General features: G+C 40.3%; 2 protein-coding genes across 4 annotated transcripts in view; one reads left to right on the top strand and one right to left on the bottom strand.

Annotated features, from left to right (window-relative positions):
* Positions 1-4,817, bottom strand: part of Pdhx (pyruvate dehydrogenase complex component X) — a 68,559-nt gene extending 63,742 nt beyond the window's left edge. The window contains exon 1 of the mRNA XM_008852368.2: positions 4,603-4,817. Coding sequence (XP_008850590.1) covers positions 4,603-4,762 — 160 coding nt within the window. The 5' untranslated portion in view covers positions 4,763-4,817. The remainder of the gene's footprint in view (positions 1-4,602) is intronic.
* A 308-nt stretch (positions 4,818-5,125) lies between these two features.
* On the top strand, positions 5,126-27,046 carry Apip (APAF1 interacting protein). Of its 3 annotated transcripts, XM_008852367.3 has the most exons (7): positions 5,126-5,277; positions 16,824-16,924; positions 21,314-21,362; positions 22,916-23,033; positions 23,493-23,628; positions 25,854-26,021; positions 26,809-26,987. In XM_008852367.3, the coding sequence occupies exons 1-7, from the start codon at positions 5,221-5,223 to the stop codon at positions 26,906-26,908; spliced, it is 729 nt and encodes a 242-aa protein (XP_008850589.1). In that variant the 5' UTR covers positions 5,126-5,220; the 3' UTR covers positions 26,909-26,987. The 3 variants fall into 3 exon arrangements, with proteins under 3 accessions (XP_008850589.1, XP_029411570.1, XP_029411571.1); XM_029555710.1 differs by lacking the exon at positions 25,854-26,021 and having other exon boundaries at positions 26,809-27,046; XM_029555711.1 differs by lacking the exon at positions 21,314-21,362 and having other exon boundaries at positions 5,260-5,277.

Here is a 27,046-nt window from a genome sequence, read left to right as displayed (position 1 = left end):
TAGTTGTTGAGTTCATGAGTACAGAGGTGCTGTCACATCCATAAGTCAGTCCTTCCCAACCTCTGGCTCTTACAATATTTCTACCCGCTCCAAAGCCCTATGTTTTTAGTGAACAGGAGCTCAAAGTTGGTGACTTCTTGATTAATCAATCATTTGTCATTTTCTGAACCAGTGATAGGCTCATGAACCAGCTCTGGCCAATATAATAAGGAATTTGGAACAGTCACTACCTCTGCTAGCTTGGGTTTGAGTGTGTCTTCTTTCTATGAAGTCACTAATGCCATCATGGGGGCACCATCTTTATGACTTTATCTAATCCTAATTCCCTTTCAAAGAAAACACCCCAAAATATCACTAGCAAATGAATATGGGGTGGGGGGTTAAGTTTCCAGCTCATGAATTTTTGGAAGACACAGCTGATGACCTGAGTTCGTGCCCTGGAACTGTCATGATAGAAAGAGACAACAAGCTGACTTCCATAAGTTGTTCTCTGACATCCACATGTACATCCAAACACACACAAACACACACACACACAAAATGAAATTTAATTTAAAGTTGTTTTACTCACTAGTCCATCTCACACCATCTAACTTTAAATTTTTAAGAAAACACAAAAATCTACACTTTTATGAAAGTCTAGTTTTTTAAAGATTTATTTCTAGTATTTTTAATCACAGTATGTGTATGCCTGTGTGAGGATATGTGTACATGAGTGCAAATGCAGAGGCCAGAGGCATGGGATCCCCCTGGAACTGGAGTTGTAAGCTACCTGATGTGGTGCAGGGAACCAAACTCGAGTCCTCAGGACAAGTTTACTGCTCTTAACCTCTGAGCCACCTATCTACCCTAAAGTCTACTTTTTAAATGCTGTCAATAAACTGAATTTTCTTCTGAAATGAAGTGGCAGTTTGCTGGCTACCAAGTTCAGTAATCTTAGTTTCCTCTTAGAACTTACTTTTATTTCTAGGTTTGCTAGATATGCTTAATATAACATACAATGTTACAATCATGCATTAGGTAAATCATTATTATCAAGGCTGAAGTTCATCATTTTTTTTCTTTTTTCTTTGATACAGGGTATGATTATGCATTCTAGGCTGGCCTCAAACTCCTGACCTTCCTGCCTCAGCCTCAGAAGTACTGGGATTACAGGTGTAAACCACCATGTCAAGCTTGATTATAAAAATCACTAAGTTGTTCCTCAGAGACAAGTTAAAATCACTACTATTAATAACTTGTTATAATCAAATTCCTGGGCCTGGAAGATGGCTCAACAGGTAAGGGAGCTTGTGGCCAAGCCTGACAACCTGAATTTGAACCCTGGAACCCACATGTTGGAAGAAGAGAGTTGACTCCTAACAGGTTGTCCTCTGACCTCCACATATACCTCACCTCCCAAATAAATAAAATTAAAAATTTAAATCCGAATCAACACATTTTTCAAATCTAACAGCCTAGAGTGGGCTGAAAAATTCCAAATGCTATGTCATTCTGTAAATACCATAGTGACCTCTGGGGATTTCTGCGATTCCTTCAGTCTCGAAGAGTTGCCACTTCCTCCTCTAGGTACTTTTGCTTACCATCCTGAACTTTTAGGGCTCACTGCATACCCTACTGAAATCATGCCATTGTTTATCCCCCCGGTGCAGCTTATAAACAGACACCGTAAGGATAAGGTGATCAAACAAATTTAGGATTGTGTGTCCAGAATGAGCCATGTGGCAGAATTCAGAGAATCTGTTCAGCTCAGGAGATCACATGCTTTCCAAGCAGGCTACCACGTGCCAACTACATGATAGATGCTGCTCCTTTATGCGATATCAGGCAAGTGACAAGTCCCACTGCCTTTTCAAAAAATAGTTCAGTTGAAAGAATGAAAGAAATCAGGGATTTGTTAAACCTGAATATACACATTGTTTGGTTCACTTACATTATAGCTATACAACAATTTCTCTGAGCCTCTGTAGTTTTACCCAAATGAATAGCAATAATGCCAGTTTTACATTGTTAGGAAATTAATTAAAAAATTCTAAGAAGTGCTAAGTATATGGCATGTTCAATAGCTAAGAAATGAGTCAACAAGCATCTTCTAAGGAAACCAAAACAACACCAGATTTTTAAATCCTAGGCAAACGTGTGCAAGAGGTCAATACATGTAGTTAACTCAGATGGTCGGTCTGTTACCCAAATAGCTGCTTAGTTTATTACTTATTTTATTTATTTATATTTTGAGACAGGGTCTGACTATGTAGACTAGACTGGCCTCTAACTCAGAGATCTACCTGCCTCTGTCTCCCAAGTGCTGGGATTATTAGTGAGTGCCACCATGCCCAGTCCACTGCTTGGTTTATTAAAGTACAATTTCCTTTTTAAAAAAAAAAAAAAATTATTTATTTATTTTTTTATGTGTATGTGTGTATTGCCTGCATGTAGGTAAGTGCACCTGTGCTGTGCAATGCCTGTAGAGGACAGAAGAGGCTGTCGAATCCCCTAGAACTGGAGTTACGGACAGTTGTTAGTTGCCATGTGGGTGCTGTGATTCAAACCCAGGTCTTCTGCAAGAACAGTGTTCTTAACCGCTGAGCCATCTCTCCAGCCCCCGTAAAGTACAATTTCTATCAAGCTCACAGAGAAACTCTTTATATATAAGGACAAAAAACAATGTAAATTAATGTTTGGTAAAACAGTTCAGGGACTTTCATGTATAGTCAGAATAGCAAAACAAAAGCCTGTAGGTAAGGGCTGCAAGATAAATTTGCACTTCACATGTAGCCTAATGCCCTCACCAGAGGTCTGTATCAGAATGCTCAGAATCTATGTTACCAACATAGAGAGAATTAAGATTGAATGTGGAATTAAGACTATTAGCTGACCCTGAAATGGGGAGAATATCCATTATCCAAGTAGGCCCAATATATAAAAAAGACTTACTCTTCCTAGAAGGCAGGAGGAAATGGCAAGAGAGACATACGATGTCATGAATACTTGGACCAGTCATTACTGACTTTGAAGATGGAGGGGAGCTAGGGGCCCACAAATGTGAGGAACCTTTAGAAGCTGGAAAAAGCGATGAAATAGGTTGTCTCCTAGAACCTCCAAAAAACACAGTTATGGTGGGACCCAACACAGTTGCACTAAGACCCATTTTGGAGTTCTGAATATGTGTTTTCAGCTGCTAGTTTGCAGCAGAAATGGTAAGAATTACCACTGGGATTCAGTACCTTCTTCCTCACCAATGGTATTCAGACACAAGCTGTTGGAGATTTATGTCTGGGGGTAGAGGATAAGGGGTAGGTAAAATGTCAGGATACATCAGATAAAGATCTCTTAAGTGTAATTCTACAGCCAGGAGCAAATGACTGTACCCTGAAACTACTTATTTTGCGTGTAGCCCCCGATTCCCTTTTCTTCTTTTTATAGAGCATTTAGACTTTCAAAGGATCTCTTAGGGTAAAAACCTTCCCAGGTATTTTTTTCAAACACCGAGCTTTTAACATTCCATGACTTTTTGAGGCATCAAGTCTCAAAGCATGGTCCATCAAACACCAAAATAACACATCAAAACTCACCTAAGATTATAAGGTGCATGTTAATGAATGAGGGTTGGGATGGGGCAGAGAAAATAGCATACACTACACTGATAAAGACCACTATCCAGGGAGTATTTAGGAAACATGGAACCAAAAAAGACAACAAACTGTTCCCATCACTTAAAAGTTTAGAAACCATAAAGCATTCTTCTGAAATCTTAGCACTCTTTAGAAACCTTAAACCTTGCTGTACAAGCTGTTTTTTGTTTTGCTTTGTTTTGTTTTCTGAGCCCCAGAGAACTCAGAAAATGTGGGAAATGGTTACTGCACCAGAGGGTGCTAAGAATGAATGACTGGTGGGTAGTGTACCACACTAAAAAACTGTCTTGTTTTCTGCCCCACTTCCTAACCTCTAGCTCAGACTTCCACATGTAAAGAATGCCCAGTCTTCCATTTTAATATACTGTATTCTAAATAATGTTAAGACTCTTGGTTTCTAGGAGCCAGTATCATTACGAAAGTGCAATTTTATATAATAGGCTCGCCCTGAAAGGTTATTGTCTCGTGTAAATGTTTTACTTCAAACATTCTGCCCACGTGTGTGATGCTGTAGTTATTTACAAATTAAGTTCTGTGTGTTATGAGCCATCATGTGGAGCAAGATCTTAGGTCTCCCAATAAGGGACAGGCCCTGAGAATATATTAAGGCAGACTAACAGTGGCTCTGAATCTAAGGGCAGTTTTATTCAGTTAGATGCTTAATGACAATAAAGAAATCTGAGATCTGATTGAAAAGGGTCTAAAACAGACCCCTCTCGGTGACTCCCAAATAACCCAAATACCAAAGCAAGGTCATAGAGAAGCCCGGTGGCGGGGGTAATAAACCTGGGAGCCAGAAACGAAGTCATGCGCTTCCAAATCTGAGACGGCCCTTTGCCGCGTACCTAGGCCTGGTGGGCAGGGGGGCCCGGGAGAACCGGCGTCTACACACGCGGACGCGGGCCCCCAATCAAGAATGACCCTGACCCAGGCCCATTGCTCAGCTAAACAGAGAGGGCCAGCCACTCACCCCGCAGCCACTGAGCGCCGTGAAACCATTTCCAGCTCGCTCCACGGCCGACAGGCCGCCGACCAGAGCCCTGAGCCGGCCCAAAGCTTCGCCGGCAGCCGAGACCCAGGAGGTAACGAAACAGCAGGGGATCATAGCCCAGCCTCCAGGAGGCCGCCATCTTTCCGGCCTTCTCTGGGAGTGCCCGCTACACAGCCTGATCCGAGCCCTCAAGGCCCGCCCAGGCCCCGCCTTGCATGACTTTGCCCCGCCCCCTGGGCGTGCGCCCCGCCTTTGAACTCACTGTCCAGCCCTCCTAGCACCGCCTCCAACCTTCATGGCCATGCCCCCCAGCTGTCCTGAGACCGCTCTCCCAATCTGTGAGGGTCTTCAGGCCCCGCCTTATAAAGGCTTGCCTTGGTTTAGGACTCGCAGTCCAGCCCTCCTTGCACCGCCTACAATACCTATGGTCACGCCTTCACGACGCCTCATTCTCCACCAATCAGTGAGGCCCGCCCAGGCCACGCCCTCGTCACGCCCTCGCTCTTGCCCTGCCCTCAAGTTGCCCGCTTCGCCGCCTGATTGCACTTGTGGCCGCAGAGCGGGACTCTGAGGCCCTAGGTCTCCAGGGTCTGAGCCATGTCTGGCTGCCACGCTTCGGAGGGAGACTGTTGCTCGCGGCGATGCGGCACGCAGGTAGCGGCAGCAGGTCGCAGGCCGGGAGCGCGGGGCGGGGTCACGGGCCTCGAGGTGGAGCTTCGGCCGGGCGCGCGGGGCCTGGGGCAGTTGCGCTTCCGGGTGCTGGATCAGACCCCTGGGGACCCTGCTGCTCTTCCCATGGCGGTATCTGGGCACCAATTCTAGGGAAAGAGTAAGGGAGTGAAGAGAGCGTTTGGACCACGTGCGAGGGTGTTCATGGGGAAAACACGCTGAGAATGCAGTTGGGACACCCCGGGAATTTCGGAACTGGAGTTGAAGCTGAACCGCTGCGGTTTATTTTCGGTGCCCCAACACCTAGCTCAGTGTTGCTGTATCTGAACAGTGCCTCAGATGACAGCACCCTTCCCGAGCAGTTGCTCCCTGTCTGCCTTGCTTGACTTTGGTTTTCTGGGATGATCAGGGAAACGAATCTTAAGAAGTCAAAGGGAAACGGGCTCTCAGGCTGCAGTTGGTTTTCTATTCGAATGCGCACCACAAGGATTGCCTTGTCCACTCTCAGCTCTCGGAAAGTGGTGAATAAGAACTAGGGGAATAAACAGTTTGCTGTTTCAGTACAATGGTTCGAGCACTGTGGAAGACCCCTAAAATTAGCTCCCTATGCTTTTCATTAGCTTTTCTTAGGGCTGAAGGTCTCAATAAAAAAATAACACATAGGATGATTTTATTGTTGAACAGTTGTCAGTCATTATTTTGTTTGAATAAGTGACTTCCCATTAGAAAAGCAGATCCTGAGGTTAGAATGTTAGGCAAGACAGAGGGAGACGATCCTGTCTATAGGACTGATCATTGGAGGTCATTCCTAGGCAGGTCTATAAGGAGAACGAGGAAAGAATATTAGAATCATTGCTAAGATGTCTTGATAGCAAACATGTTCATGTTGCCTAATAAGCAAATCTTGCTGAAGGTTATCACAGAAATACCGATTTTTTTATACACTAAAAATACAGATTTGTTTCATACTAAGTACTGTGCCAAGTTGGCAAGATAAGCTGGTGATCCACGGGCTGGGAATGAATTTACCAAGACAGAAAAGCCTGGAGGTAGAAAGTTTATTAGGCTGAAGTACAGCCACAGCACGCAACACATTGAGAGAAAATGCACAGGGGGCCCTACAGGGAGCTGCTGTGTTTGGAGGGGACGCTACATGGGCAGGCAAACAGCATGTAACAGTCACTTAAAAACTGATTTTATTTCTGAAATTAAATCCCCAATGAGACAGGCACGGTGGCACATGCCTGTAGTTTTAGCACTTGGGAAGCAGAGGCAAGTGGATCTATATGAGATGGAGGCTAGCAGCAGGAGCCTAAAGCCAAGAGCTCACATCTCCAATGGCAAGCATGAAGCAGAAAGAGGAAAGTGGACAGGGCTATGAGCTCTAAACCCACCCCCAGTGACATACTTCCTCCAGCAAAGCTACACCTCCTAAGATTCAATAACCACCCCAAACAGCGCCACCAACTGGGTCCATGTGTTCAAATATGGGAGCCAATTGGGGACATTTGCCATTCAAACCACCACAATTGGCCACGTTTTGAAAAGGAGATGAAAGAAACCACCAAAGCCACCATATACCTTCTCTTGAGAGATCATTACAAACTTTTCTTGCTGTTTGGGGTATGGACTCTATTATCAAATTCTACTTTTTGTGTGAGACACTAGAAAGATTTTGTGCGAAATCTTTTGATTTAAAAATATTGACTCAGGTTCTAAACATTATGCAGACCAAATAAACAACTTCCTGTGAATCTGATTCAGTTCAGAAGATACCAGTTTGAACCTTCTAATATGCTTTTCTTAATGTAAGAAGTATGGTCTTAGTTCATTCACTGTTTATCAAGTAAAATACTATGGTAGGTATAACTTATCAAAAACATGTTTCTTACTCACTAGAAACCTGGGGCTGGGAGAGAAAAACCATGAAGGCATTATTTCTGCTTTTGTTTTGCCTTACCTATTACAGTGTCCAATACTTGATAACTGTACAGTTCAGTCTGACAAAGGGACTCTGACTCAGATTGTCCTTTTGGGTAAGAGAGTTATTAATGCCACAGGCAGCATGGTGGGGATTCTGAGCAGAGTTCAGTCCCACGAGGAACAGCAGGATTCCCCCCTTATAGGTTTCTGAGGGAGAAGAATCCTATACTACATAGTTCATGAGCAGCTCATAGTAGGTGCTTGTAGTCGAGTTTGCTTCTGGGAAGCAAGGAAAGGGGGAAAGATTTGACCTTTAGTGACAACAGAATCAGGGCAGGATGCTTGTCAGTTTTCAGTAGCAGATAACTTGCCTCCAAAATTCCAATGACGGAATACTGTTAGGTACCGACTATTTAACTTCAATTTCTTCTTTGTCTCTATAGGATAATATAAAAATTAAGAAATAGGAATCTTTACTTTCTAGTAAGAACTAGAGCCTTACTTCTTGGGTTTGAATCCTGGCTCAGCAATTTGTTATCTGGTGGTCTTAGACAAGCTAATCTTTCTTGGTGTGATAACGTTGTTACAAGGATAAAGTAGTCTGTACAGTCTTAACAGTAGTGTGTGACAGAAAGTAAGCACTCAGTAAATGTTGGCAATTCCTATTGTCAAAGTGTTGCCACATTTACCTTCATCTTTATCCATCCTCCTGTGTTAAGGCAAATGGCTCCCTGTTCTCTTTCGGCCTCTCTTTCCACAAGCTAACCTACTTTTCTTCTGTATTAATCTCTTGCTACCTCTAATTCTTCATGTGCTATCATTTGAAAGTCAAATGTCCTCCAAAGGCCCATATGTTAAAGATTTATCTCCTAGGTTGGCACTATTGGGAGGTTGAAGCACCTTTAGAAGGTGGGAGCTAGTGAGAGATCCTTTGTCACTGGAGATGTGACCCCCAAAGGGCATAGTACACGCTTTGCCCCTTGTGCTCCCTAGCCATAAGGTGAGCAGTTTGTGCCACCATGTGCTCCCGCCGTTAGCATCCAGCATCCCCAGCAAAGGCCTGAAAGTAATGGACACAGCTGATCATGACCTAGAACCTATAAAACTGCAAGGCACAGTAAACCTTTTCTCTTGTTGATTATCTAAGGTATTTTGTTACAGTGCCTAAAAACTACTACTACATGTAACAGGAACTTGTTTTTATTAACCAGTTTTTTTCATCTGTTTTTCTATCTAGCTCTCCTCTCCATTGCAACATTATTGAGAGTCATTAGAATTCTATGCCTGCAAATTCCTTTCACTTCTAACTGAAAGTGAGTGAAGCCCACTTTGGTCTGGCCTCCAAATTCAATCCATCAGAACATTTGTCACTTGGACTGGCGAGATGACTCAGTGGATAAAAGCTCTTGGCACCAAGCCTGACAACCTGAGTTCAATGACAGAACCAACCTCTAGTTGTCCTCTTACCTCCACACATTCATTGTGTTCACATATACACACACTCAAAGAATTGTTACTTAAGGTCCTAAATGACATAATTGGCAGATCCCTTTAGACTAGCACAACCCTGGATAAACCCTGCCGCCTACCTTCTCTATGCCTCACTGAGCAACTGAGCATTGCTGGGAAATATTCCAAAACTATGCTATGGAGTGTCACTTCATCCAGTAATTTTGCCCTCCAAAAGGCCTCTAACACTGGCATTGGCCCACCTGTCTCCCCTAGTAGTCCCCAGTGCCTGGTATCCCCCTCCCCACAGTGACTACTTTATACTTTTATTGTGCCTCCTGTACTGCTGCTGGTGGTCGGGTCAGGGGCAGATATTTCCAGGTTCTTGGCCTCTTATTCAAGGAATTGAAATAAAAGCCCACACAGATTTTTAAAGAAGCAGGGAAACTTTATTTAAAGCCAATCAATAGAGAAGATCAGAAACACCCCCACAAGAGAACGGTGGACCTCATGAGTGAAGACACTCGGCTTCAGTTGTTGTTTGGGGATGTTTTTATGGGGTTCAAGAGAGGAGAAGCTTGGTTACTAAAGGGCTAGTTCTGTTTTGATTGATAGATTAGGTCACATAATCATGTTCATGTCTCTGCCCATAATGCATCTGCTTTTAATCATATGCACACCAGTTATGCATAGGCATAAGATGGTAAGTAGGGAATTTTCTCTACAAGTTTACTTGAGGACCCAATTTTGCCTCATTGCTCATGCATCCAAAAGCCAGTTTAGGCTCGATTGGGCTTTCCACTCATCATACCTAGTTACATTGGGAATAATTTAAATAGAAACTAAGTTTGACAGTTGTCAATGGTGGGAGAAACATCTCATTGTTCAGAGAGGAGTGTATATGTAGCCCCATGCAGTGGGGGTCTGAGGTATGCATTGTTCAGAGAGGGGTGTGTGTGCATAATACATTGGCGTAAATGAGATGGGCTTCTAAGTGCATTATTAGACGAGGGGAGTGTGTATAACCCAAATCAAGGACAGTCCCAGGTTTCTGAACCATTCTCTGTGCTGCCTGCTTCATTATCATGTCCCCACATTCTTCCTCAGCTCATGACTCAAGAAAATAGAGGTCACCGGATATGAACTTACTTACCGTCCTTTCACAGCCCCTTCCTACCAAAATGTCATTTCAAACTTGTCATTTCATAAAATGGAAGCAGCTTGCCTCCTCTGTTACTGCTAGATAGGCACTCACCTACTGAAGTCATTTCTCTCTCTCCCTGTCTCTCATCATGAATCCATTCCTTTCTGATAGGAGGGATCACATTGGCTTGGCGTTCAAACTCCTACATGATGTGGACCTGGTAAAGTCAATCCCCACCACTCAGCACGTCATCAGTCTATTCTTGGCAACTGCTCTTTGACCTATCATGCACTTCATCACTTCAGGGCTCTCATGCCTCCTGTTTTTCTCCTGGAGCACTTAGATCTCTCCAACACAAAGTTTTACATCTACACATGCACTCATTCATTATACACTGGGTTTTGTTTTGTATCTTTAGGTCTTAGAGTAAATGCCATATATACAGAGAAGCCTTCTTTATCACATTAATAAAAATTGATTCTCACTGTTTTTCTCTTTTTTATTTGGTTTTAGTATTTTATTTATTGTCTTTATGTGTATGAGTGTTCTGTCTGCATGTGTGTAAGTGCACCTGTGTCATGCAGTGCCCACGGAGGTCAGAAGAGGGCATCAAATCCCCTGGAACTGAAGTTGTAGACAGTTGTTAACTGCTATGTGGGTGCTGGGAACTGAACCTGGATCCTCTGCAAGAGCAGCCAGCACTCTTAACTGCTCAGCCATCACTCCAGCCCCTAATTCTTACTATTGTTCTCTTAAGCCTTTGTTTTCTTCTTACTACTTACTACAACTTTTCTATTCTATTTACTTTTTTAACCCCTCCCTCCCCCTAGAATGTAAGTTCTTTCAGGGCAGAACTTTGTCTTGTTCTTAGTTGAATTCCTGGGGCCTAGAAAAGTATCCCACACATAATAAGCACTCAGTGAATATGCGCAACTGTCATCCTGCAAATGGTGTCACTCTCTCCTCAGCTGCTGTGCCAGCCAAAAATTTGAGTATCTTTGAAGACTTTCTTTCCTTTAGCTTTTTTGCTTAAAAGCCCTTTTCTTTCTGTAACTTTTAAAAATCTCTTCATTTGGAGATTTCCAGCATCATTCTCTTAAAAGTTCACTTCCAGACTATTTGAGCATCCTCCTTACTGGTCTAGTTTTTGCTTTCATGGTCCTTACCCTTCAGCATCTTTTATCTACTGCTACAGTAAAACTTTTTAAAACATTATTGGGGTCAGAGAGATGGCTCAGTGGGTAAAGTGCTTGCTGTGCAAATATGAAGACCTGAATTCAGATCCCCATCATCCATATAAAAGCCAGGTACAGCGGCACATGCCTGTAACCCCAGGGCTTGCGGGGAACTTGGTGGGGTGAGGGGGGTGAAGACAGGAGGATCCCTTGGCTCTGCAGGTAGCCAATCTAGCTAAAATGGCAAGCCCCAGGTTTAGGAAATGAGACCCTGTCTCAAAATAAGGTAGAGGAAGACACCTGACATCATCCTCTGGCCTACATATGCACATGCATAGTCACACATACCTACACAAAGCATATACCCACCCACACAGAATATTATCATGTCATCTTGGATTTAAATTCCTCTGCAGTTTTCAGTCATCAGTAAAATAAAGCCCAGTCTCCTGTTCATACTATAAAGACCTCCTGTACCCTGCCTCCCACCTCTATCCACAGAGCCTAATTAGTAACCAGTCCCAGCTACTGAGTTCCTTCCTATCGACCTACCAAGCACCCCTTCCTCTAGAAAGGTTTTTCGTAACTTTTCCCTCCTACCCATAGCTTCTGCTCCCATCATGCCCTAGACCATTTTGTATTACCACTTTGTCATCTCATAACTGTGAGGTTCTTTACTGGATTGACCTCCTCAAAGTGCAGATTTGATCTTATATTTGTTTCTTCAGGGTTTATCGTGGCATTTCGCACTGGGGAGTTGTTGAGTGAATGAATGTACTAAATACCAGAAGGAAAGTACAGAGAGCAGGTGCTGAAAAGAAATGCCACAGTGCAGAATTAGAAGGCTCGCCACTTCTTGCTGGTAACAGACTGACAAGCAGCAGTTTGATAGAACTACAACAACTGGAGTTCCTCTAGAAGCAGTAACGGTGGGGGGAAAAAAGTATTATTTGCCTAAAAGAAGGTGTAACTTATTTCTGTTGCTACACAGAAAATCACCCTATAGCTTAGCAGCTGAAAATATAACATTGGTTACGGCCCATAGACTCTCAGGATTAGGAATCCAGGAGCAGCTGAACTGAGGTCTGGCCTGGGTCCCTCATGAAGGTGGCAGTCAAACTGCTGCCTGGACAAGTCACATCAAGGATTGACTCGATAAGGAGGGTCTGCTCACTCACGTTCTGAAGACCTCAGTTCCTCACTGGTCCTTGGCCTTGGATCTCATTTCCTCACCAAATGGCCTTCTGCATGGGCTGCCTGATTATCCTCAGTACAGGGCAGCTGGCATTCCCCAGAGCCAGTGATCCCCAGAGGGGAATGTATTCCAAGACCCAAGATTGAAGCTACAGGCTTTATAACCTCATCTGAGAAGTGGCATAGTACCACTTCTGCCATCGTCTGTCAACACATCAACCAACCCTAGTACCATGGAAAGAGACTGTACAGGACAGTGTGACTGTCGGGATGCAGGGAATCACTGAGTCATCTTGTAGGTTGTCTACTATAGTGAGTTTGACCAGAACTGAGAGATTCATATAAAGGAATAGTGAAAAAAATACTTGAAAAGTTAAATTAGGACACAAAAGGACTTAGACCAAGGGAGGGCTTTGAGCATGAGATGATTTGAAGAAAAGAGCTCAGTGATCAAAGAACAACATTAGTTCAGTTCTCATAGACTAAAGGATGAACTGGAGCAGAAAAAGCTGTAAGCAAGGAGATCTCACAGGAAAAGAGTACCTTTCTGCCTCCCGATATCAGTTCCTGCAAGAATTTTTCCTGGGATTACAAGACGAGAAGAATGAGAACATGAATTTCTCCAAATTAATTACGTTCAATTTAAAAGATTCTTTTCATTCTGACATCCTTCCTACTATTTTTTATGTTTAAAAGTGGGCTCTTTTGTTGGGGGTTAAAATGTGGTTAGTGTCACTATTTGGCAACCTTATTATCATTTCCTAAAAATAAAACTACCTATGGGCCAATGAGAAGACTCAGCAGGTAAAGAAAGTGCTGTGAAAGCCTAGTGAGTGAATTCAACTCTGGAAACCACATAGAGGCGGAAAGAGAAAAGGAACTGCTTATAATTGTCCTCTGACTTATGGTGTGGGTGGGGCACACCTTTAATGCCAGCACTCAGTAGTCAGGCAGGCAAATCTCTGTGGGTTCAAGGCCAGCCTGTTCTACATGGTGAATTCCAGGCCAGCTGGGGCTACAGAGAGACCCTGTGTCAAAACAAACAAACAAATCCTCTGACCTACATGCATGTACCGTGACACATATGTGTATGCGTGTGTTTGCACACACACACAAACACACAATGGATTAAGAAAATGACTAGTGTTGCAAGCCAGAAGTCTGGGAATCACCAGGCAACATGAGAAAATGGATGCCCAGAAAGTAGCCCTGACTTGCCAATTGGAATGAAGCTGAACCATGCTCTGTGTTTTGAACTCCTAGTCAGTGCTTAAGTTAGGTAAAGGGGTTCCTTAGTCTGGTGAAAGCACGGAAAGGGGTTTTGAGTTGAGGTGATGCAAAGAAGGGCACGAACAAGCCAGAAGAAACAAAGCACGCACACCCAGAACCCTGACCGCTTGGCTGTACCTGCATGGGCCCTTTCTGGGGCACATCTTGGGAAAAATGTGAAAGTCTAAAATAAGCGAAAGCTTCATTGCATCTCTTGGGATCGTCTTTACGCTAGTTGGTAGCTGGGTAAATTGTAGACTACGGACAGCAATGCAGATGCCTGTTCATAGTGAACATTGTGGCTGTACAAATTCTATTGTCAACCTGTGGATATTGTCCAACTTTGCTTTCTTTGAAAATTTAGAATTCTATTTATATCCAAGTGTGTTGAATTCTATTTTGAACCAGTTCTTACACTCTTTACTGGTTTCCTCATTAACTGCTAAGTTAATACCTTAGACACTTTTTCTTTTAATTGAGGATCAGGGCCTTCCTCATGCTAATACACACATGTTCTACGACCGAGCGCTGCCCATCATTGGACATATTTTACACGTGTCAGAGTCTCCAAGGAAAACCCGTGTCTTAGTAAATGCTGGTGTTTGCTTAATCTAAAACAAAAAGTAAGTAAAGGAAATGGAGCCATGTTAGCCATGAATAGGTTTCTTAGTGGCAATCAGGTTGAAATTGCCTTAAAATAACTAGATTGAAAGATTGGAGAAAAAAATTGGTTCAAACCTTTTTAGACTGTAATATTTTTAATGTATTCTGAATATTACTAGGTACATTTCTACTATACTGTAGCATCTCTTGAAAATAGTTGATTATGGTAAATCTTTAGGTAATACTCTAAAATTGTTATTCAGGTTGAAAGCTGGATCTAACAATAACTGAAAGGCAATATTATTGACATTTCGAGGACTGGATACCAACTAAACCTTTCTTTCCTGTCAGTTCTTAAGGTATATTTGCATTTTCACATCCTTATTCTGGACAGGTTAAATGACTGCATTTTCACCAAATCTCCTCTGCTGGTGCTCCATTATTTCCCTTTAATTGTAACTTTTAGGAAGGAATGACTGGGAATGCATTAACAGCAGAGCCTCCTCATTGTTATGCTGTAGTATGATGCTGGCTAATTGCTGTAATACCTCAGTACTGGATCAGACAAAAGGGAAGGTGGGACCTATAATAACAGACCATTTTCTGTAATGTTTGCAATTTGTTGTGCAAATTTGGTTTTAATGGTTGGAAACCTACAGGAGCCTTCCCATTAGCTGTATTTTAATTTGTAATTAAAATATCATTTATGTTCCTTAAAAAAGGAGATAGCAAATTGTATAGGGCATAGATCATTTTGGCTATATTCCTTAAGGAAAGATAGGAAATCCACTTTATTATTAATTTTAAGTCATAAATTTTTGTTCAAGAATTTTAACTCTTTGAAGGGAAGGAAACTAGCATTTGGGTCACACATTGTGCTGGGTGTCCTTTTTGCAGATTTATTTTTATTAATTTTAGTTATGTGCATGGGTATGTGCGTGTGGGTATGTGCACTTGAGTGCAGGTACCTGGAGGCCAGAGACAGGGATCCTCTTGGAGCTGAAGGTAGAGGTGGTGGTGAGCTGCCTGACATGGATGCTGAGAACTGTTCCCTCCTAACTGCTGAACAGTCTCTGCAGCCCAGTGTTGGGTATTTCATACTCATTGTGTCTCATGTTATTCCTTAAAGCAAGGAAAGTCCTGTAAATAATCAATTAGGTATAATAATTTGATGTTGTCTGCTAACTCCTAAGCCTGCGTTTATTAGAACTTTAGTTTGTTTTCTTGGCTCCCATGTTCTGAATATTATATTTTGAAGGCTATCATTCATAATATTTACCTTAAGCTAAATGTATATGTAGAACATTTGCAGTGAATCTGGGAAAACACAGTTTCAGATATCTGAGAGTCCAGTCTGTTAAAATAATGGTCTATCGTAATTGAATTTCAAGGCCTCCAGAGCTCTTGCTAGAGTCTAACTGTATGAAATAGGCCACAACAACGGGGAAGTGTCCAAGTGTTTAATACACAGTGTCTACTGAAGTGGCTGAACGGAAACAGAATCTAGTATTGAAAAGGAACGTGCCTCGGCACAGCTACTGGAATTGAATCTGGAGGTCTCCAGAGCTCTTGCAGATGCCCAGAGGAAAGTCTGGCCTTGGAGCACCCTCCTCCCAAGCTGTTCTCTCATTCCTTTTATGACCCCCATGAAATCTCATTTTCTTGCCAGTTCAGCAATTTATTTTGAAATATTTGCAAAAATAACTCATTCAGTTCTGTTTGTTTTCAAGGTAAGGCTATAGATCATACTGCGAAAATGGAATTCATTGTATTCTACCTTATTGTTTGTTTTCATTAATTTAAATTGTAAAAATGGCAAGGAAAACAAATACCATTTTTTGGAGGCAGTGGTTATTGGAGTTACATGTATAAATAAGGCTGGATGCTCATCTCAGCCCTTCTGCATGTGCATTCTTTTCCCAGAGATAAGTCTGGCAGGTATTGATCATGATTGGTTTTGAGTACTTTTGTTTGTTATTTGCAGGATTTTAATTTCCATGGTGAGTATATATTGTTTTGTAATAAGAGAAATTAGTAAAATCACTTTGGGAAGCATCATCTTTTTTTTTTACTTTAAAAAAAATTTATTATTTTTATTTTGTGTGTGCGTGTATTGCCTGCATGTAGGTAAGTGCACCTGTGTCATGCAGTGCCCACAGAGGTCAGAAGAGGTTGTCAGATCCCCTGGGACTGGAGTTACAGACAGTTGTTAGCTGCCATGAGTGTGCTGGGATTCAAACCCGGGTCTTCTGCAAGAACAACCAGTGTTCTTAACTGCTGAGCCACCTCTCCAGCCCCCAGAAAACATCATTTTTAATATAAAAATTAAATTGAACCAACAGAGAGTCTGTGTTGAACATGCAACAACTGTGATATCTCATGTGCTGTGGTTGAACAGAGTGTTTCACACATAACTCATCTGTATGGCCGAAGCAGGTTCTTTTCAACACTAGATTCTGTTTTCTTTCAGCCGTTTCAGGAGACACTGTGTCATAAACACTTGGACGTTTCCTTACCGTACTTTTGCAGCCTGTTTCATACAGTTAGGCACTAGGCCCTACGCTGACTGATCCCAGGCTGCCAAATAATATACTAACTCTACTTGCTAAATACTAGGAACAAAATGTGTTGGTAATAGCTTTTTCCTTCACTGTCCCTTCTCTTAGGTTGATTGCTTTGAATGTTCTAAAGTTGGTGTCTTATTGGAAATGCCAACTGGAATAGTTACATGATTCTTTAAAGCCTATTTTGAAAATCATTATCTTCTTTTTAAGGACAAGGAACATCCCAGATACCTGATCCCAGAACTTTGCAAACAGTTTTACCATCTGGGTTGGGTCACTGGAACTGGAGGAGGAATTAGCCTGAAGCATGGGTAAGTTTATGGTTGATTTCATCTCTGAAAGTTCTCCATCTCAGTAGACTACATGCACTATGTCCCCAAATCAGCTGATGATCAGTTTAATGTGATACTGAAGGTGTTGAACTTCTAAATGATCCAATGGATGTTTGCATAACCCAGTGGAACTAGTTCAGAGATGCTTCAGTCTTAATGAATACCCAAGGGTTTATGAATCCCACTTTCTAATGGGAACAGTTTTGTCCTCCTCCTTTGGAATACTGAAGTTAGGTAATATTCTTCCATGTGTGTTCATGTGCCTGGAATAAATGATTCTCTCTAGGTAGATGAGATTTATTCCAAAGGTTCATAGACATATTTTAAAATCACATAAATACAGATTATTACCCATTAAAAATTCTATAAGTTATGTTTATTGAGTAAAAAAAAGCCATACGCAATGCTAAGCAGAGGTACCATTAATAAACATAGCACCTCCTGGGCTTCATTCCTTTGAGGACAAAAGAAGGTACTGGATTTAAGTGGAAACAGAAAGAATGGACATTTTCTTGTGGTTCATTAGATTTAGTCAGCATCTGTCCTTCAAGAAGATGGAATAAATACTTTACTAGCAATGAACATAAACATGTGAAGTCTCATTCGCCCAAGGGTTTTGGAAATAGGATGAATATTTTTCCTTCTGATATGTCTTAGAAATATTGTTGTCTAGAGGCCGAATGTCAAGCCAAGTGATGGTGCTTTATCCCAATTCACCTTTCTTCAACAAAATTGGATTAAAACATTGATATGCTATTTAGTATGTATGTGTATAGTGTATGTATGTGTGTGTGTGTGTGTATGTGTAGTAATAACCCCCAAATTACCACATAATTCATGAAATGATGATTCAATAGTGGGAAATAGAAAGAAAGGCCATAGTCAGCAGCTGGTACAGTTGTGTATATAAGGATGCACTCGGAGTCCCTGCCTGTCCATCTGCCCCATCTCACCATCACTCTAGTTGCTAATGTGTCAGTTCAGCTTTGTGCAAACTTTCCCATTATTTTGCTTAAACTTTCAGGTTGGCCTATTCACAGTAAACCCTATGTTATTAACAATTTATTCCTTTTTCACTTATCTATTTAGAAATCAAGTGCCAATAATTTTATTTCCCCAGTGAATTATATATAATAATCATATTCTGAAGGTTGCCTTTAGTTAACTACTGTTTATTATCATGTGTAGAAAGCAAGAAAATGCTTTTGTACATAATAGAGTTTCTACCAAACTGAGCTAAAATAATCTTTTCTGGTTCTTTAAAAACTATACAGCAGAGTTAAAAATAACAGAATGCAGAATTCAAGAGGAAATTTTTTGAACAGGAATTTTCTTTCAAATTATGTTTGTTTTGTTTCTTTAAAATAGTTTATTTTTCTTTTATGTTTATGAGTGTAGTACTGCCTGCCTGTGTGTAAGTGCACCCATGTTGTATAATGCCCACTGAGGTCAGAAGAGGGTGTCAGATCCCCTGGAACTGGAGTTATGAACAGTTGTTAGCCTCCATGTGGGTGCTGAGAATCCAACCTGGGTCCTTTGCAAGAGCAGACAGTGCTCTTAACTGCTGAGCTATCTCTCCAGCCCCTTGAACAGAAAGTTATAAAGGACCTCTCTTTCTAGCAAAAACCTTTCTAATCCATGAACTGTGATTGTGTGTGGCCAACATAAACCACTGATTGCCACATCTTTTAGAACATAATGGCTTTTATAGCACTACAATCAATTTACATTGCATCATGTGCAGTTTTTCCTTACTTACTTTTAGTGGGCAAGGAGCTCCTCCTAGGGGCCACAAATGGGAAGAGCCAGGGTTTTAAGGCTCTGTTCAGATTGAAGCTTGTGCTTTACAGAATAAAAATGAGTATTTTCAGTAGTGTTGAGCCTTGTCCCTGAAATTTAAATGAATCCATTAGCCTGCCTGCGTCATTCATTTTTCATGATCTCTTGGTCTTCTTTGACTCTTAGGACAAATAAATTTTAAAAGAAGTGTAATTGAGAATCATACAGACAATAAAATATTTGGGAATATAGAATTGCTGACTGACTTCAAGACTTGACTGATACTACTCCAGCTTACACTGTTAGCATGTGGTGCCATGAGATGTATATAAAAGACAGTTTAGGACACATATAGAAGTTGCCCCAGGAGTAATCAAGGTAACTCCAGGGTACTCCAAAGCTGTTGCATTTAGGCTTGGCCTACATCAAGATTTAGCATGTCCCATTTTCTCAGTATAATAGTGACATGTGTCAGACATAGAAGCCTGTTTCATGCTGATCGGGTCACAGTTGATAACCCCATATTGTAGATGAGATACTGAGACGAAAGAATAATTAAATGATTTTTAGTGGCCAGAGAGTAAGTAAAAAGAGACACACCTGAACACAGATGTAGTGTGAACTCTTGCTTTTTTGCCTTTTTGTTTACCACAGAGCGGAGAGTATAGAGAAAAAAATTCCAGAATTGAATGCCTTGAAATTCAGCACGCTTTTTGTTCATTTGCTTGGCCCGTAGCAGCAAGCAGACATTCCACTTCAGTCTTTGGCATGTTACTCTCCTAACAAAAGTCTTTGCTGTTGTGTTTTTTCCAATAATCTCTTTCTTTGTAAGCATTAATGTGTTCTTGTCAAAAACTTTAGGTTATCTTTGAATCTCTCAAAGTTGATCGATGTCTAAATTGATTCCCATTTACGAATGCAGTGATAAAAACAAACTTGGCGTACTTAGAATTTCTTCTGTCGCGCGAAGATGTCTGAGGCAGATCTCTGGTTTGTGTGACATGTGATCCAACCATTGCCACTCCTCTTGGGCCTGTTCTGCTGTCCCCAAGCAGAGATCTAGAGCAGTAGCTGCCTTGGGGAAGCTACCCTGGGTATGAGTTTACTGTGCTTGGATCCCACTCACCTATCGGGCACTTATCTTCTAGACTTTAATTTACCAATGGAACCTTAAAGGAACTTTCATTTCACTGATATGTCTGTCAGTTCCAAGTCTCTATATTTCTTAAGGCCACTTTGACAGCTTAATGTAGGCCCTCTTCATTTTTACTATGAGCATTTGACATTTATTCATTGTCTCTACATTTCTGCCTCCATGGCAGACACTAGAGTCCCAGGCACTACTGTTTTCAGGGTTGACATGTATACAACAGCTCTTTAATATGCTCTGCCAGCAACTGAAACTGGAAAGTGAGCTAAGGACCTTTTGCTGGTGAGGGTGGGTAGAGAGAGTTTAGAGGTCTTTGAAATTACATTGCAAATTAAATTTGACAGTACCTTAGAGAACCTTGTGGAAAACAGCGTAGGGAATAGCATCTCACTTAACAGAACACACTAAAACAAACATTTTTACATGTAGCCCTTTTTAAATATTTTTTAATTTTAATTTTTATTTGTATAAGTTTTACCCGCATGTGCTCCACATGCATGCAATTACCCCAAAGGCCAGAAGAGGGCACCAGTTCCCCTAGAACTGGAGTTACTCATGGTTGTTAGCTACCATGTGGGTGCTGGGAACCAAACCTGAGTCCTCTGCAAGAGCAGCCACTGATCTTGACCAATAAGCCATCTCTCCAGCTCCAGTATTTTTTTATTTCCTTTCTTCCTCCCTCCCTCCCTCCCTCTCTTCCTTCCTTCCTTTTCAGATATTTGCTTACTATGTAGCTCAGGCTGGCCATAAACTCATGATCTTCCCTGTCTCAGCATTCCAAGTGCTGGGATTTTAGGCATATGTCACCACATTCAACTCTCTTCTTGCATTTTTAATGTTTTATAATTGTTTGTGCTTTATTGCCAAGTAATCTCCAAGGTTTATGTGCTTGTCATATAGGAAACAATTCTAAAGTTCAGTGTTGATGCTGTAATTTAATAGACTGTCCAGCAGAGGTCTCTTGAGCTTCATAGTTTATAGTGTGTATTTCAAGCAATAAAATTGAACCTCATTCTTTGCAATGTAGAAATTTACTGTACTGAGCATATATTTTGCCTGATTGGATTTTAGAATGACTGTATTTTAATATGGTAGTAGAAATTCTGTTCATTCATGCTAAAAAGTGCAAAAAGCTTACATATTTGGATTTTGGTTTCCTCTAACTAGATAAAAGTCTGCTTACCACTGACTTTTACAGCATGAAAAGAAGTAAATATATTGAAACTAGGAAAGACAAAACAACTACCAAAAGTTTGGTAGGCCACCAGCATTACAAAGTAGTTTGGTATTCATTCTGTATAGTCTAAATCCTTCACTACATCAAGCAACTGCTTGATGTATAAAGAACATTAGTGGTTCGACTGCAAGGACACTTGTTATTTGTGCAAAAGCAGGAATTTAGCTAAATAAATACCAATTTCTATATTTTGTGTCACCAGCAATGAAATCTACATTGCTCCTTCAGGAGTGCAAAAGGAACGCATTCAGGTATGATAAATAAAGGGATCCTCCCTAACCCAAATGTCTTCTGTCCTTAACTACCATTCCATGAAATGGAATTACTTCTAAAAGTTTGTTACTTTGGAAGGGTGGTTCTTTTGTGAAATTTTAAATAACTAATCAACAAATATTTGTCAAGTAACTATTAAATATTTGTTGAGTAATTGTGAAATGTTATTTTAAGGTGGTAAGTATCTTCTATGTAACTGACATGTTTTAAAATCTTATTTGGGGCTGGGGAGATGCTATAGTGGTTAAGACCACTTGCTAGAGGACCCAGGTTTGGCTCCCAGTACCAACATGGTGGCTAACAATCATCTGTAACTCCAGTTCCAGGGGATCTGGTGCCCTCTACTGGCCTCCATGGCCACCAGGCACATACATACATGTGGGCAAAATACTCATACACATAAAATAAAAATAAATAAATCTTTAAAATCCCATTCAGAAAACTAGCAGGCACTACATAAAAGTGAATGGTACAACCTTGAATCGCAGTAAAAAGTGGTCAGCTTTGCAGCCTTTTATCCTATAGCCATGGTAAAAAGTGATCAAGTAAGTACAGTGGTCATACTGATGGTCTCAGTGCAAACTGTTTCATATTTTCAATGGCAAAGCTATTCCAATTTAAAGTGAGAAGATTTTATTTCAAAAGTTTGAGAAGTGGCATTCTATATCAATGTGGGAATAACACTCAAAATCTAACCCAACACAGAATTCTTTGGGTTAAAACAAGAAAAAGAAAAGTTGCTCTTATAATAAAAAAAAAATTATATTGTAGTCTGTAAGAGCTCTGGCAAATGAACCTGCAAATCAGAAACCTGCAGACACTGCTAAGGAAAGGCTAGATCTACATACTTCCTTAAAACTTAAAGAATAATACATATTATTAAGGTACTCAAGGGATAGGAAAATTTTAACACCTAGCTGGGAATGTTGATTTCTTTATATAGTTTCCCTAAGAAATAGTTGTGAAATGACAGACAGTATTTGACTGAATCCATGAAATGATAACATCATTATATACATAATAGTTTTCCACAGCAGATTTTATTTTGAAATTCTAAAAGAAAAAGTGATTTTTTTTTCAGTCTCTTGAAAATATTTTTGTCGGTATAAAAATTTTTTAAAAATTTCTCAGGGCTGGAGAGATCACTCAGCAGTTAAAGAACACTGGCTATTCTTGCAGAAGACCCAGGTTTGAATCCCAGCACCCACATGGCAGCTAACAACTGTCTGTAACTCCAGTTCCAGGGGATCTGGCAGCCTCTTCTGTCCTCCAGAGGCATTGCATGACATGGATGCACATACCTACATGCAGGCAATACATGCATACCCATAAAAATTTTTAAAAATAATAAATTAAAAAATAATTCTCAATACTACTAAAAATTTGGGGGAGACTACATGAATATTTAAAATGAGAGGTGTGGACACATATTTGCATACTATGTGTATTTGTATACTGTGTAATACAGACAAGAGACACATTTTAATTGATTTTCATGAAACTTTTTTTCTTTCTTGCCCTCTGTAACTAGCCCGAAGACATGTTTGTTTGTGACATCAATGAGCAGGACATCAGTGGGCCTCCAGCATCGAAGAAGCTGAAAAAAAGCCAGTGCACTCCTCTTTTCATGAACGCCTACACGATGAGGGGTATGCAGAGCATGGTTGGCCTAAAGAACATGCGCAGAGTAGGCGTCCATAAATAATAGTAATTATGACGCTAGTTAACATTTCTTGAGTATCTAATATGTACAAGAACTTTAACTGTTTTAACTCCCCCAGTTCTCTTATCAGCCTTTGAAGAAGGTCCATTATTATTGGGCTTACCCTCTGACCCATGACCAATTTATCCATGCCAAAAAATAAGTCCAAAATCAAATGTGTATATAATATGTGAGTGTGTGTGTGTGTGTGTGTGTGTGTGTAGACATATGTGTATATATGTATATATTTGATTATGGACTCATTTTTTGGCATGGAATAAATTGGTCATGGGTCAGAGGGTATGTATATATAAAGTTGCATATATATATGTATATGTATATGTTGGTTTTCTCCTAAACATACAAGTTCACTCCACTGAGCACGTGACTGTTCTTCCTCCTACAGGAGCAGGCGCGGTGATTCACACCCACTCTAAGGCTGCCGTCATGGCTACCCTTCTCTTTCCAGGCCGGGAGTTTAAAATTACACATCAAGAGATGATCAAAGGAATAAGGAGATGTACTTCTGGAGGCTATTATAGGTATATATGTACATATTTTGCCTAAACCATGTGACAAGCATTTTTCCTTCTCTTTGATGAGTGGGACACTGATCTTTTCATGCATATAATGAGATGCTGCACAAGCCGTGTTAAATAATACCCCACTTAACATTATGCTTCCAGATGCATTCTCAGTGACACACGCACTCCCTGTCCCCTCACCAGCCATGGCAAATTATTAGCAAGATGAATAATGAAGTGTTTGTTCAAATAAAATGGAAAAAAGTCTTGGCTGAAGTTTCTGTAACGATGGGAGGACATCCCTGTTTGAGGCACTGAGCGCACAAGACCTCTGCGCCTTCTCTTTGTCTTCTGGAAACTTGAACAGGACTACAGTTTAGTCTTCATGCTGACTTAATTCAGTATTTCTAGAATATGTTCCTATGTATATGATTCTTCTAATCACTTTAATCAGGTAGATTTCTGTATTTCCGAATGTGAAATGTGGGTGATATATGGTAAGTATGCAACAGTGACCTTCTAGGTAAGTTTAAACAAATCTACCAGCCCACAAAAATGTAGTCATTATTCATAAATCTAGAATATAATGGCTTGAAGAAACAGGTTCCAGTGCCCAGGTACAAGCTGAGCCTTGCCTGTAAGCTTAGTAGCATTCTTCTGAGCCTTTGCCCTGCTTAATTTCCCAAAGGGCCCTATTCTCCCTGCCTTGCTTAGAGGAAAATGCTTCCCATTTTACTGAAGTGTCCTTACAGCAGTGTCTTACCATGACTGCAGGTAACATACTGTACATGTTTCAGCTAGTGTGCCAAGAAATTAATTTGACTTGGTTTCATCTAATATTTTTTTGTGTGCCTAAAGCATTCCTCAGCACTGCGAAAGCACCTGAGTACAAAAGTTAAAAGCTAACGTGATAGAGTATGCACTGAGCATTTTCTAGGCTCTGGGTCGGTCCCCAGCACCAAAACAAAACAAAACAAAAATAGCTTTAAAATACTTAGTTCTTAGCAAGTGAGGTTAGCACACATCATTGTAACCGTCCTTCCTTTGGAAGCAACTTGCCTATGTTAGAGTGAAAAGAATAGTGACAGTCAAAGGACTGCCGTAGCTCTGTTTCATATTTAGTTTGATTTTCATGTAAAACAGTATCCTGTTTGTGAAATGATGGATTGGCTTGAACTAGCTTTTGGGTCTCATTGTGCTATTAAATTATTTTGTACCTGGAAATGCTTTTGACTTGCATTGTCTGACTAGCTTTTCTGGCTAGCTTTAGGGAAGATTTGAGATCAGCAATCCACTCCTTCCATAGTTAGGGATATTATATAATTGCTTCTGTCTCAACTAAAGTGAAATTGTGGGCAAGCTCATACTACTAAGATAATGGTTACCCAGATTACTAATCACATGACAGCTTCTTTATCCATGCTTGATAAAAGTGGTCATTTCTCATAATACTTGGGGCAGAATTTGTTTTAAGTTTACACACTACTGTGGTAATGAAAAGACAAGTATTACATTAACAACACAAGAAAAATTCATGTGTAAAGTCACTCTTGTCTGAATATTGATTGGTTTCAAGTAACCTGTAGAACAGACTTGGTTTTACTAGTAGCTACATTGTTTCCTTGAACTTACTACATTCAGATTTGTATCACGTATATTTACTGAAGACAAAATAGAATTAAAAGTTATAATGCAACACATTTGAGAATACTCTGAAAGCATCATCATATCTTTAGTAGGTCATTGCTAGAAAGTTCTTGCTATCCTGGTGCCACAGATTACACCTATGTGTATTAATTTACCTGTCCAAGACATTTCAGCATTCTGCAGAGATGAAATAGAATGACTTTTTAATTGTTAGTACATATTTCTACTTAACATATAGTTCAGTTTTTTTGTCCTTTCTACACTGCTGAGATGCATCATTTCCTATCTGATGTTAAAAAAATTATGATTACCTCTGCTTCAAGGAAATACTTGTATGATCTTGATTTCTTTGTTAAGTTCTGTTATTCTGTACAAATTTCTGCAACTTTAACTTGGGATTGCCTGCCAAATTCCAAAGGCATCTTTTGAGATATGTCCATGCAAGATATACAGAATAACTTGCAACATCTTGTTCATAACTTGAAGTGCCTTTGATATAAAGAGACTATCTAACCTGTTACTAACTGGAAAGTTTACAAATTGAATATATGAATACTGTTATTTGAGTGGGGAAAATGGCTTGCTTATTCTTACAGATATGATGATATGCTAGTAGTACCCATTATTGAGAACACTCCTGAGGAGAAAGACCTCAAGGAACGAATGGCTCATGCAATGAATGAGTACCCAGACTCCTGTGCAGTACTGGTCAGGCGCCATGGAGTGTATGTGTGGGGAGAATCGTGGGAGAAAGCCAAAACCATGTAAGCTGAATCCAAGAACATTTGGGACAATTCATACTCAGGACGTAAAAATGAACAAAATGTTTTAGGATTTAAAATGAAGTATGGTTTTTTTTTTATATTTTTGTGTGTTTAAATGATCTGTCATTATTTGTAAATACTTGATTTTTACTATATGCTGATTCATTGAGAAATATTTATTAGATCAGTTCTTATTTGGGAAGATTCCATGGATTTTGATACAAAGGAAAAGGAGACAAGGATCTTTAGTAATATAAATTCTATTTTTAAAAATTATGCATAATTTGGGGCCTGGAGAGATGGCTCAGCAGATAAGAACACTGACTGTTCTTGCAGAAGACCTGGGTTCGAATCCCAACATCCACATTGCAGCTAACAACTGTCCATAACTCCAGTTCCAGGGGATCCGAGAGCCTCTTCTGTTCTCCATGGGCATTGCATGACACAGGTGCACTTACGTACATGCAGGCAATACATACATACACATAAAATTTTTTAAAATAATAAATTTTTTAATATGCATAATTTTAAAAAGCAAAATTGTTATAAGTAGCACATTTAAAGCTATCATATTTCCTGAGAGGCACATACTAAATTGCAGAATTCAGAGCACTTGTTTTGCAGGTTTTTAAGTTGTTGGGGCAAAATAGGAAAATTAAGCATGGAAACTAAGTAGAAAAATGTACAGGTACTGGAAACAAAGCAAAGTTACCTAGACAGAGTAGAGAGATGTGACGTAAGCTCTGTGTCTTACTAAACAGCGCTCAGTCTTTTTTTTCTTTTCCAGGTGTGAATGTTACGACTATTTGTTTGATATTGCTGTGTCAATGAAGAAAGTAGGACTTGATCCCACACAGCTCCCAGTTGGAGAAAATGGAATTGTATAAGCCAAATGGAAGTTTAAGTGTCTATAAAGATAAAGTCACACTTATTACTTAAATAAAAGTTGACTATTTTTTCAATTAATTGGAAATTTTCATGATGCCACTAATTTGTCTCTGAATTCTACAAATGGTCACATTTAA

This window comes from Nannospalax galili, unplaced genomic scaffold (genome assembly GCF_000622305.1).
Source record: "Nannospalax galili isolate Female #2095 unplaced genomic scaffold, S.galili_v1.0 scaffold126, whole genome shotgun sequence".
In the NCBI taxonomy this organism is placed as follows: Eukaryota; Metazoa; Chordata; class Mammalia; order Rodentia; family Spalacidae; genus Nannospalax; species Nannospalax galili.
Note: the sequence above shows the minus strand (reverse complement) of the source record. Positions and strands in the feature narration are given on the sequence as shown.